Below are 12,653 nucleotides of genomic sequence, written 5' to 3' on the forward strand. Positions count from 1 at the left end.
AAAAGTTAGCTTCCAAGACATCTGGAAAGCCTTAAAAAGAAGCATAAATCCTTCCCATTCACTAGCCATCAGGCGCACAAGATATCTGCAGGGAAAGAACTTCTAAAGGTTTGGACAGGAAACAACAAAGAGATCCAGAGACTAAAAAGAAAACCACCTCTTTCTCTGGCTCCCTGTAACCCTGTCAGAATCCCTAATGTTTTCATGTCTTATTAATTAAGTTTCTATAATTGCACCTGCACAGCCAAGCAATGGGGAAATTAGCTTCCCACTTCTGGGAGCTCTGTTGGGATGTCCCTGGGATAATGCAGCATGGTCTTGACTTGGACCATTACCAGTTGCAGGTGGAGAAGGGGGAAGCTCAGCTCACCTGTGTTCTACAAAGGCATCAACAAGCTCTTGCCGGAGACAGCAAAGCTTGTGTCTGTGCTGCTTGGGGAACCCCATTTTCTTACATTCCTCTGGCATGTCCTCCCCTTCAACAGGCAGGAAGTTTAGATCTGGAGGGAAAGTGCGGAGCAGGTCCAGGATGTAGTGACGCCCATCATTGCCGATAATGCCTTTGCACTCCACCGAGGAGCACAGCTCCACCTCCTCATTCTTGTCGTTGAGGACTTTGTGCTTCTGGATCTTAAGAGGCCTGCTGGTCTTCTCCAGCAGCTCCAGGTACTTGGGGTGCGAGACAACTGTCTTGCCAAAGTCTATTGACCCATAGATGACGCTCTGCTCCTGCTCCCGTTCCAAGATGCCAGGAATAATAGACTGAGCTGTCACCCTGTACCCTCTGTAATCCACCACTACAGTCCCCAGCGTGTACAGCCCTTCTACATCCACAGCATTATAGGTCCGCACACCATTGAGATCATTGGTAGGCGCTACGTAAGCAGCAACGTCTCCGCCAAAGTCCTTGTAGTGGTCACGGACATCAAAGCCCAGGCTGAAGAAAATGTTGTTCCAGATGAACATCTGCATCTTGGTCTCTTCACTGGGGTTGATAGCCATGACGTTGCCATCAATGACAGCCATAGCACCTCTTGTTGCTGCTGCAGTGAAGTCGCTGTGAACCTGGAGGTAGGTGGAGAGAAAGGTGGGTAAGGAAGAGCTCCCACCCTCCCAGCAGCTCGCTCTCAAAGCTTCCTGCAAATTTCTCCTTCAACTCCTCTCCTGATAGCCTTCCAGTGGGCAGGCAGGTCAGCTGGCTTTTACCTTTGTGAGCCTGGCTAGTGGCTTGGATACAAGCTCCAGGAGCCAGAACATTAGGGATCGGCATGGCTCAGACTCATCAGCTCTCTGCAGAGGAGGGCTTAGGTGTAAGTGTGTCCCCGCTCCCCCTGTTCCTCCCACCCACTGGAAGGACTGGATCAGACAGAACAGCAGAGGACTAAGAGGATGCTGCCTCAGGGTCAGCAGGGAGACACGGGGTCAAGGAGCGCAATTCCTCCCCGCGGGGCTGGGAGCAGAAGGCAGACATACGAGAGAGAATAAGAGCCCTTAGCTTACAAATGGGGATCCTCCCCTTGCAGTTTCTAAAGAGTAGCCCAGGTGAAGTGTCCAGATGCGATATGGGCAGCAGAGAAGGGGCTGCGCGCAGAGCTGCCTGCATGTCCCAAAGTTACCTTGAAAATGGCTCGTTCTCTCAGCAGCCTCTCAGGCAGGTTCTTGCGTGGCAGCTCTCGCGTGGTCTGCAGCTCCTCGTTCCAGTCTCTGGTCTGAAAGAGTCAAAGCCTTGTGGGAAGCAATACATTGCATAGGGAGGGGCTGGCAAGTCAGCATTTCTGCTTTACGAAGCATTTTGTGGCAGAAGGGAGGGGAAGGGGCAAGAAGTCAGGCTGCTGTGGAGTTCAGAGGAAGCGGGGCGGCCACTACAGCCCTGCACTGCTCACGACCTTTTATGCTACGAAGCTGCAACTGAAGCATTTGGAATAGTTTGCTCAGAGACACAAGAGCCATTCCAGGCCTGACTGGCATGGAGGAACGCTCTGCCTTCTGTGTGGTGGTGCTCATCAGAGCAGGGACATGGGATTTATAAACACCCAAAGCAGAAGTTGCTCCTCTCAGACCTTTATGTGCTCAGGAAGCTGCAGCCTAAGCAGCACAGCCCCTATAGTCAAGGGCATCGCCAAAAACAAGGACTCCCGCAAGTTTTCCCTTGGTGAGCAAAACCTTTCCACAAATAGCAGACGACTTCTTGTTAAAAGTTAACCGGTTCCCAGCATAGCCAGCAGCAAAACTCCTGCCAGCATTCTCAGGCAAAGCAAGACCAATACCTGTCCAGGTATGTGCTCTTCATAGCCCAGTCTAGAAGTATAAGCATCTTCTGCCCGGACACAGTCCATGGCATGTTCTGCTTGTGGAGCCGTCCAGCTGTACACTTGGAAAGGAGTGGCTATCCTTTCGAAAGGGTGTCTCTGAACCCTAGTTTGGGAGTGAAAACAATCAGACACTTCCCAAAGGAAGATTTCTTTCTATTCTAAGACAATTTTCCCTCTGCTGCAACATCAGCTTCTGAGAAACAACAGAACAAGACCAGGCTTCACGAGCAGCACAGCAGACTTTCACTTAACAAGTACTGTACCCCATGATGACTGATTGGCATGGGCAGCACCTCTCAACAGCAGTCTGCAGAATTACCTGGGCTCTCCCCATCCCCCTTTCCCCAGTTTTACCCTCAGTTGTCTCACTGGAGATCCTCATCACCCTCTGCATTCGGAGGCAGAGGATGTCCTCGCCCAGCTAGCCACCTCTCAGACCGGCCCTCAGCTTTCACATCAGTCCATACAGGTTTGCATTATAAAACCAGCCTACAGCATACATCCACTAATGAAGTGAGAAAGGAATCTTCACCAAATGGCTTCTGGTGTAATCTGTCTGCTCTCAGCAGGTGCTGGAGTCTCATCTGTATTTACTTCTGGCCCAGGAAGTAATACAGTATAATCATTTTTAAATGGCCAGATAGTCACAGTGGTGGCTGGAGGCCACTGCTAATTCCCAGCCCTTGTCTAGCGTCACTTTCATCTGCTTAATGACAGCAGCAGCACAGCTCCTGGAAGCCACACAATGAGCCTGTCAGCTTGCACCCTGCTGAGCTGAGGCAGTTCATTAAGTGGACTCTAAAGAATGACAGGCTTTTGCACAGGACCCACTGTTCTGGAGCAGGATAAATGGTCCCTGCAGCAAGGACAGGAGAATAAAACAATACATTATTGTTTCTTCATTATTATTATAGGAGCTAGAGGAAGTTAGAGAAAAGGAACATGCACAGACATGTTTAAAATAACTATTCTCTCTCCACCATAAGCCTGCGCAAAGCCCTCATTTGTTACTTTCCCTAATATTTTATGCTTCAGTGTCTTCCTTGGATTCGAGGGAGAAGGATCTACTGATCAGGCTACTGCAGCAGCATGTGGCCATCCTTCACAGTAACTCTTTGCTGCCTGGCTAGCTAGGAAGTCACCAAGCCTCCCACGAGGCATGCAGCCAACACAGACTCAGCGAGGAAGCCCCCATCTCAGGAGTTGGTCAAGACATCAGCAGTTTCCCTTGTGGAGCACTGCAGTCCACCTCTGAGCTTTCTCTCCCACTGCGCAAATTGCCCCATGCGTTCAGTGTCTCGGCAGGGACAGAGAGTGTTGAATTCCAGGTAAGCCCCACAACTGATACTCCCATGGCTATGGAAAGCTGTTGTCACCCCACCCTGTGCTTTAGGCAGAACCAAAATCCATTAATCTAGATGCTGTAAGCAAGAGTCATCTGGGAGCTACAGCCAAGAGAAACCATCCAGTGGCAAGGGTCAGGACTGTGGGCTTCCACCGGCCTCTGTCACTGTCGTGCTGAACAACAGCAGACAAGTCACATCAGCCCTGACAGCTCCATGTTTCAAGTGAGGGAAAGCTAGTGACATCAGGGTGCTGCCATGACATTTAGTCAGGTGTTTTGTGGTCCCTGCTGCACAGACTCACATGTCCCAACCACCCCACCACTATGTGACCTCAGAGAAAGCAGGCATCGCCATCCTTGCTATGCCAGTGGCATCCAGTTCTCAGAGAACCAGCCCCATAGCTAAGCCTCACCAAGCAACTTCACAACAGACTACTCAAGGCAACTAGAGAGGAAAACGTGCTGCTACCGTTTCTTTTGCAGAGCAGAAAAGTTTTTTTTGAAGGTAGGGCTGATCTGGTTAAGCAGTTCCACCAAGGAATGACTGAGAAAACTGGGGTTTGCAGGTTTGGGATTGAAGTTGTATGCAGTAGACCTACAAGAGAAAAAAGAAACAAGTTGTCATACCTGAGACTCCCCATACTCTAGGAAGGTGGGACGTGGATGAGAGCTTTCCATATACGCACTGCATGAAAGGCCTGCACAACGTGCCCTTGCTTGATGTTGCACACAGCCCGATGGGCTGCAAAGGCCCTCTCCAGGCTCTCCACATGGGATACAGCTAATAACCCTGTACCTGGGCCCTGATGGATTGCACAGCAAATTTAATTCAGGTCTTCTTCAGCCACCACCAGGTTCAAGAAAGACTTATGTTTTTACAGCTGGGAACGACTCATTTCACAAAGCTTCCCAAACACGCCAAAAGGGCCTTTGCTTAACAGAGAACCCAACGGTAATGGCACCAACTCTACCAAACAGGTGATGCCCTCTCAAGGTACCTCATCTCCCGGCTGGACGGCCATGCACCAGACCTGCCAGTAGCACACCAACAGGTCCCCCTCTCCAGGCCACATTTTGCCAAACTCCAAAAGGCCACTTGTTTCACATTCATTGTGCCACTTGGTCTCCCGGGACCTGCACTCAGATGCATACCCTTAGACTCATTACTTTTAACACCTATTTTTACAAATCTGGGGAGAAACAACGGACTACAAATTATGTCTTCCACAAGCCAGTTAACACAGAGCACTTCCACTTCATAATGAGACAGAAGGTGGAAATGTGCTTGAATTTTATCTTCTGTATTTTAAGCTCTCCTTCTCTTCAGGCAGCTTCATTCTCCTTCTGTGAATTATAATCTTGTATTTCAAACATCCAGTTATGGTTGCCCAGGTAATTATCTGGATTGCAGGATCGAGGCCACTCAGAGACGTTTCTGAGCTCATGGTTGCTCAGGTACCGCAGGGTTTGCTGCTCTGAAGTTCTCCCCTGTTCACCCTCAACTCAATAGGTGTCTGTTACAGGCTACTGGGCTGGACGGACCCTGCATCTCCCTCAATACAGCCACTCTGACAGGCAGAGCACAGCCACTGTAACAGTCTCTCGTAGTCACTATGTAAAAATAAATAGATTTTTAAATCTAGTCAAATCAGTGCCCAGCTTAGGAAGTTCTGACAGGCTGTGCTTTTGCTTTAGGGCAAAATGAGATAGTCAGGAAGGAATGCAATGGTCAGGAAGGAATTCCCTCCCAACTCAAAATGCTCTAATTAGTTGACGACATTATGGGAGGTTTAAACTTTCCCTAAAGCATCAGGCATTTATCCACTGTGGAGAAATGGTACCAGGCATAACTGAACAGCCCAATCCAGTATAGCAACTCCTACAAACCCATGTGAGCAGCAAATTAAAATAGGCTATTTTCCACCAAAAAAAAAAAAAAAGCAGCAATTGTTTATGTTTCTTTTCCAGTTGGCTATTGCAAACTCCCTGCTACAGGGCAGGACAGGAGGTATCTTAGTTACTCACTGATTCAAGTAAAATCCTCGAGTGGATGCAGTGATACTGACGTGTCGATCCTCCACCGTGATGACATACAAATACATGAGGTCCCCGTGCATTTTCCGGTTACCAGGTGGAGGGTTCCAGCCACTCATCGTCAATACCTTGAGGCACTGCAAAGGCTACAAAAGAACACAACAGAAGCAATTAAAAAAATTAATCCCCTTGGCTTACAGAGCCATTCAATGTACATGCCAGACTCCTTGTACCTGCTGCCCTTGCTTGGTTCCAGAAACAGAGCTTACAAAAACAGAAACTGGTCTCAAGAGCATAGCCTTCCTTGAGCTGTTTGCAGTCCACTAATTTGCCTCAGTTTGCTGCCTTTCACACCATTAGACATAGGTAAAAACAGACACCGTGGGCCTTTGGGCTGCACAAGGCATGGATTTCTTGCTGTACTGGTTTTCAAATGGCAGCTTCTAAACCAGAATCCGAGTGGGAGGGTATGGGAAAGCTAAGGGTAATTCGTAGTGTTCTGGAGATCCTGTCTCCAGGACTTTGCAGAGAAATGCTCTTCTCCCTTCCCTGCTACCCCTCCCAATGAGACTGGCCATTTTATGCTCTGCAGATGTCCAGGCTCACTTTCCAGTGTTTTACACACAAGCTCTTGGACTTTATTCTTTTGGCTAAGCAGTGCTATTCCAGCAGTCATTAAGCATCAAGCAGAGCAAATCCCAAAGTCCACTGCAGCACAGCTTTCAATCCCTGAACACCAGTTTGCTGCAAGGAACGTGCCGATAGCTGTTTTAATGACACAGGAGAACTCTACCTTCCAGTCTCTGTTCTGGGGCTGAAGGGCACACAGGGGTCTCTCTTTGCTACCTGGCAGGATATGTTCAGGCGGGGTGCAGTCAATTTGTTCCATTTCAGTACCTTTCTTCTTCCGTTTTCCACTGTCTAGAATGGACAGAGATAGAAAGTCAGTGCTGAAAAACACAGCATTCCCTCCTCCAGTAACTATTCAAGGAGGAGTGCAAAAGTGCTCTGAGTGTTTCTCTGCACTCCTGGATTATGTGGGACAGCTGATTGTTACGTGTTTTAGCGAAGCAAGGAGTCAGGTGAATGAAAACATTGTCCACACCAGAGAAGCCTTTTTGCCCCTACCTCCCAGGTCTCCTTCAGTGAAGACACTCAGGAAGGACAATGAATTACAGTCCACACCATTGAAAGCATCCGATGGATCAAGACTCTTCAGAAGGTCCCGAATGTGACGCACGTGTATCCTGGCTTCTCGCACTGTGTATGGCTCTGACGAGCAAAGAGAGAGGAAAGAAACTGGCATTACACAGTTGCTTACTCCTTTGGTACACAGGTCTCAAAAAAGAACCACAGGAAAGGGCTGCCAGGTGGCCAAAACCACTCCCTATGAAAACCCTCACTCATTCCCTCCCAAAGTCTGAAGGAACTTGCCTTCCACCACTTTCAGCAGCGAGCCCTCCTGCAGTCCTTCAATAGTTTTCAGCTCAGCAAAGTTATCAAGGACATTGCCATCCAGCTGCAGAGAGAAGCAAGTCCGATGGCAGGTATCCTCACGGTCCATCAAAACTTGGTGGATCTCTTGCACCATCTCTTGAGGAGAGACCTTAAGAAGGGAAGAACCCAGACAGTTATCCTCAGTCCTCACATGTGTTCTTGCCAAACTTTGTCCCTCTGCTGCAGAATCAAACACCTCTTGTACCTGTCCGGGCTTGCAGAGGCAGACTGTAGCTCTTCCTCTCAGGGAGATCACTTCTGTCCCTGCTGGGAAGGCATTGCCACCTCTGGCATCATCGGCCACCCCAGATCCATCCCAAAGGGCCTGGCACCCAGAGGTGTCACAGCCTGGTGCTGTGTAAAGCACTCGGCATGGGAGAGAGGTGGCAGAGAGGGCAGTGAAAGAATAGAAGGTGGAGGGGGAAATCAGGGGCTTTTCCCTTATCCGATCAGACTCCGCATCTGTGGCGAGGCTTTGAACGATGCATATGGAAAGCGGACCATTTCCTCCACTCGATCCGCTGCAGTGTCCACAGCACAATGTGGCATGTCCATGCCAGTGCCACGCCTCCGGGGCATGCCACCTGCAAGTGCACAGCTCCCATGACGCAAGAAGCTGCCCTGGCTTGTGCAGCAGGGCTGCTCCCCTACCTCCCTGCTCTGGCTCCAGCACCACTGACACTGCTCTCAAGCTAGGAGGACTCAGAGTAGTTTACATAAGCTGCTGTAAACAACATAGCCTGCTATTATTAGCCTATTAAAACTAACAGCCAAGGGGATTTAAAGAAGAAAAAAAAGCTAGGCTGCGATACAGCTAGTTCCAAGGGGATGTAATTTCACTGCACTCTCTGCTGGTCTCAGGGAGATAAGACTTCCCACTGGGTTTAAACTCCAGATGCCTCTCCTCGAAGTTAGAGATACTTCATCCAAATGGTTTTCAGTAAAGTATCAAGCTAAATCAGAATATCGGCTGGGCATGTCAAAGCCCGTCCTGATCTGGCAGCACGTCCCTGTCCACATGACACATGCAGAGCTCTCCGTGCAGAGGGGAAGTGGAGACCGCACCATCTCCTTGATCTTCAGGCTGGTGCTCAAGCTCCCTGAGCTGTGCAAGCGCCTGCCCAGGTTAGCCTGAAGGAGCATCACATCAAAACTGCTAGAAATCATGTTTTCACATCCCTCCTTTAAAACAGCCTAGAAGCAGGCAGGCCATTTCCCCCATGCTCAGCTCCAGACCCGAGCCCCTCTGCAACGGACAAGAAGCAGCTACACCTCAGCTAATTCCCCCTCCCCTTGCTCCACACCTGGGATCCAGAGCAAAACACCCTCCCTGTCCTTGCAAAGCCTAGGCAGGCCTGTGCCAGACAGCCTGCTGCTCACATCTCCTCTTCCTTCCGTCTTCTCTAGAAGCCACTGGTCAGGCAGCTTCGCCCCTGTACCCTCCATGCTTTGCTGCCTCCTTCCCCACTTAATCCCACCAAGGAGCTGTGAGCAGCCTGAAGGTACTGTCCAGACCATGGGGACTAATAGGGACCTTCCTGGGCACAGTCCCCTGGCTGAAGGGACAGTGCTGTGTGTGCCCTGGCCCAAAGGATACCCACCGCCTCCTCCGCTCCCCTCCCCAGCTGGCGAAGGGAGGTACCTGCAGGGAAAAGGGCTCTATCCCTGGTGCACAGATCTTGACGGTAAATCCCGTGTCCTGTATGACAATGACCTCCTGGTCGTTCCCATCTTCTCCTGGGTCAGTCTCCTCGTGGCCGTTCTGCCTGGCATCCTTCTCGCCCTTGAGGCTCTCGTGTGGGCCACTGCCATTCATCAGTGCCACACCAGATGGGTGCTCTGGGTGAGAAGAGAGGGATTTAGACAAGGTATGAGGAAACGGACGGTCCTCTCCGAGTGGCTGGAGAGACTGGTTTGGACAACACCACCGTCCTCCGGCCAACCCAAGCGAACCAGGGGTTAAAAGGCAGCAAGCGTTTTATTCTGCACTTGGTGTTTACTAGACATAGGTGTGCCAGGCCCTTCCCCTCACAGCACAATTAACATGCTCTCACTCGCCTGCGGGGTTTGCATCTTCCACAAACCGTGTGCGGAGAGGGGAGGGAAGGAAAGCAGGAAGGATGGGTCAGCGTACAACACATTCGGCTTAGTCTTCAAGAAACCTCTTAATTAAAAGAGATGGGCGTGTGGTGCTTTGCGGCCTGGAGGCAGCTGTAACCTCTGCACCAACATGTTACACAGCTCCTAACATACCTCCTGGTACGCTACCGTTCAGCCAGGAGAGAAGGGAGGGGAAGACGGCAGTTGCATTGCTGAGCTGCGCATCACGTGGGAGCCAGGTTACTCCACTGGCACACAAACAGCTCCCACGCCCCTGCCTGCATCTGGCCACCCTCTGCATTTCCAAAATACTTTGCAGAGATCCCATGGTGTCAGGGCGAGGCTTTGCCTCAGCAATTTTATTCAAGAAAAAGGTGACAACATTTTAAGTGTTCGTTTAGACAGATGTGTCACAGGGCCGGGGAGCTCGCTGCACCTACTTCACCCCTCGCCGCAATGGTTTGTTTTCTTTTCCAATAAGGCAGATAGCATCAGAGAGCTGATAAGATCTAAGAAACCAGTGTCTCCTAGAGCAGCCTACACTCACCAAACCAGGCTGGGGACGACACTGAAGAGGACTGAGGTACTGCCAGGGTAATAAGCCAGAACAGCGGAAAGAGATGCTGATGACAGCCTTTGAGAGAGCGAAGAGACGCCCTTGTCCCCAAGCCCAGGAGCAGGGCACCACTCCGACCCACCTACCCGGGGAAGCAGATGCTGGAAGGGAGCAGGCGTTGCACCCCACAGGCTGCGATCGCAGCACGGCTGTCCCGGCCCAGCCACGCACAGCCAGCACACCCGGGCGCCGGACCCCCGAAGTCACAGGTGGTGGCTCCAGCTTGGTGCTCGCAGGCAGCGCAGACGCAGTGGGCTGGGGGCTTTCCCAGGCAGCGGGAACGGCCTTTCCGAAAGGCTGCAGTGGGTCAGGGCAGCTGAAAGCCAGCTTAATGCCCCGAGGCTGCTGAGCACCAAGCTGCAGTCCTCCAGCCAGCTCCACTTGGCAGGTCTCTTTCCTCCTCCTCCTCACCTCCTAGCAAGGTATCAGTCCCAGCCCCAGCTCCACTGCAGGGGAGATGGCAGCTGAACCTCTGTCACTTCTAACCTGCACTGTGGCTTGACGAGCTAAAGCTATCACGGTTAGTTCTCCCCTATCAGCCCCAACTGCTCTGGCAGCCCAGAAAAGTCATCCAACCTTCGCCACGTGTAAGAACAGGGCTGGAAACGCTATATCCCCTTGCACGCCTCTGGAGCGCAACGTGAGGCTGCAGCGACAGCCCTGCTGAAGCATCCCCAGAAGGTCACACTCCTGCTCCAGTCTATGACTGTCGACAGCAAACCTGCCTCAGAGATGACTGTCAAGGCTGAATTAGGACGTGGTGAAAGAGCGTGAACCACAAGGAAAGCACACCCGTTCCAAAAGGCAGCAGGTAACAGAGCTACCTCAAGGAGCCTCTGCTGCCTTCAGCATCTTGGCAGCTGCTGCTCACGTTCCCTGTCACTTTGTGTATGTCCCTAACGTGAGCTGCTCATTTCTTCGACAGATGAAGCCATGGGCAAGCCAGACGAGAGGACTGCAAGCTGCAGTCATGCTAGAAAGGGGAAAGAAAAGCTCCACACAAGAGTGCCCCAAGAGATGTGGTTTCAGAAAAACCACGCCATGCCCAGAGGGCTGGGGAGAGCCCCTCGTCACACCCTACAGCCAGCACAGCCGTACTCCTCCTGGACTGCCTCAACACGTGGGGATGAGGAGCGAGAGCAGAAAAGCTACTGCAGAAAAGCCACCCCTGGAGCTACCGGTACCACAGACAGGACAACGTGCCAGGCTCCTGAGCCAGGCCTGGTCCAGCCCCTGCCCGCCCAAGCACAGCAGGAGCACTGAACTTTTGCTCCTGCTGTAGCAGCCAGAAAGGGGAGGAAGAATTTGGTTATGAGGAAGGCTGTAGTGCTGATCAAAGACCCTGCTGATCAACAGCCCTTCTTCAACTGCTGCGGCAGCAGACACCAAGGCCAAAACCCAGGCACAGCGGCAGGGGTGCTGCCCACCGCCTGAGACCCGCAGTCTCCACCTGCCCATCACCAAGGACCTTTTCCAGCAGCATCACAGAGGACAAGCTCGAGGTGCTGCTTACAAACAGCGGACCTTCTCTGGCAGCTGAGGTGTGGAAGGAGCAGCCATGGGATGTGCCAGCTCCTGTCTCTCTGCTCTCGTTCCCCGCCACATCACCTGTCCTGATGCTCCGGCACTCTGCCCTGTGCCATGCTCCAGGACGGCAAGATATTCTTGAAAGGGACATTATCACCTCTGAGCAAATGTGATTTTGGTTCATGTCTCTTTTCTAAGTAAGATCCAGCAGAGGTGCCTCCATAGTGAGCAGAAAAATAACTGGCCAGCTGGGTGCTGGAAGTGGGGAGGAGGAAAGCAGCGCATAGGGACTAATCAAACCAGGAGACAGGCTTCACACGAGAGCTGAGCAACACATGTACACGCTGGTCTTGAGCACAGCAAACACCTTCAGCTGCAAAGCAAAGCAAGAAGGGGAAAGCTTGCATGCAGCAAGGAAAAGTTACCAACCAGGACTATGCTTCTGCTTTTCACTACTCAGTGGTATCAGATCCCCCAACTACCAATTGTTTCAGGAATCAGAAGACTGTTTCTTGTCTGCAGCAATAAAACATATTCGCACTTTCCATCCCTCTTTAAAGGGAAGATGGGGCTGGTGCAGCTCTGCACTTTGCAACCGAAGAGACACAGAGAGGCAACACCTTCACATCTCCTTACACCAGAAGATCCAGCCCCAGCCAGCACTGTCTTAAGTTTAGAAACAAAAGTTAAGCCTGGACCAGGAAAGACTGGCTGTCCAGCAGGTTAACCCTTCGATTTAAGGCCAGCAAATATTTTTCAGTGGGGTTTCCACACAACAGGTATGTTCTGAAGAAAACAGCCCGTTTCGTTTCACCCCAGCTGACAGCAGCGTGGGCGAGCTTGCCTGGAGGACGTGTTGCCTGCTGGGTGCTGACTCAGCCCACGTGCTCTCCCCTTGGGATTGCGGAGCTTCACCCACCTGCCTTAAAGTGGGTCACCAGTTCTTACCCTGCTGCAGACCGGCTGTGACACAGCCTCAGCAGTGACGGCAGGGAGAGCGAGGCAAAAGCGTCGGGCACTTGATTTCGGCATATTCAAGATGGCAAGAAGAACAAGTACACCTGAAAGACAGCTGCAGAGACCTCTCTCCTGTTACTCCCTCTCAGTTCAAGCCCCAAACAGGCCAGTAGCTGCGGTTGGTTGCAAGCTCTCGCCCGCTGGAGAAAGTGCCGTGCGATGCACCCCGGACGGTTTCGTGGAAGGCGGCTGAGTCACGGGGAAG

The 12,653-nt window shown here is 51.6% G+C and overlaps 1 protein-coding gene across 1 annotated transcript in view; it reads right to left on the reverse strand.

The window, feature by feature from the left end:
- Nucleotides 1-12,653, reverse strand: part of CLUH (clustered mitochondria (cluA/CLU1) homolog) — a 31,666-nt gene that overhangs the window by 16,148 nt on the left and 2,865 nt on the right. The window contains exons 2-10 of the mRNA XM_009695216.1: nucleotides 8,831-9,027; nucleotides 7,126-7,297; nucleotides 6,820-6,963; nucleotides 6,485-6,612; nucleotides 5,683-5,837; nucleotides 4,127-4,252; nucleotides 2,268-2,415; nucleotides 1,617-1,709; nucleotides 371-1,065 (exon numbers count right to left, since the gene is read on the reverse strand). Coding sequence (XP_009693518.1) covers nucleotides 371-1,065; nucleotides 1,617-1,709; nucleotides 2,268-2,415; nucleotides 4,127-4,252; nucleotides 5,683-5,837; nucleotides 6,485-6,612; nucleotides 6,820-6,963; nucleotides 7,126-7,297; nucleotides 8,831-9,027 — 1,858 coding nt within the window. The remainder of the gene's footprint in view (nucleotides 1-370; nucleotides 1,066-1,616; nucleotides 1,710-2,267; nucleotides 2,416-4,126; nucleotides 4,253-5,682; nucleotides 5,838-6,484; nucleotides 6,613-6,819; nucleotides 6,964-7,125; nucleotides 7,298-8,830; nucleotides 9,028-12,653) is intronic.

This window comes from Cariama cristata, unplaced genomic scaffold (assembly GCF_000690535.1).
Source record: "Cariama cristata isolate BGI_N322 unplaced genomic scaffold, ASM69053v1 scaffold17722, whole genome shotgun sequence".
Classification (NCBI taxonomy): Eukaryota; Metazoa; Chordata; class Aves; order Cariamiformes; family Cariamidae; genus Cariama; species Cariama cristata.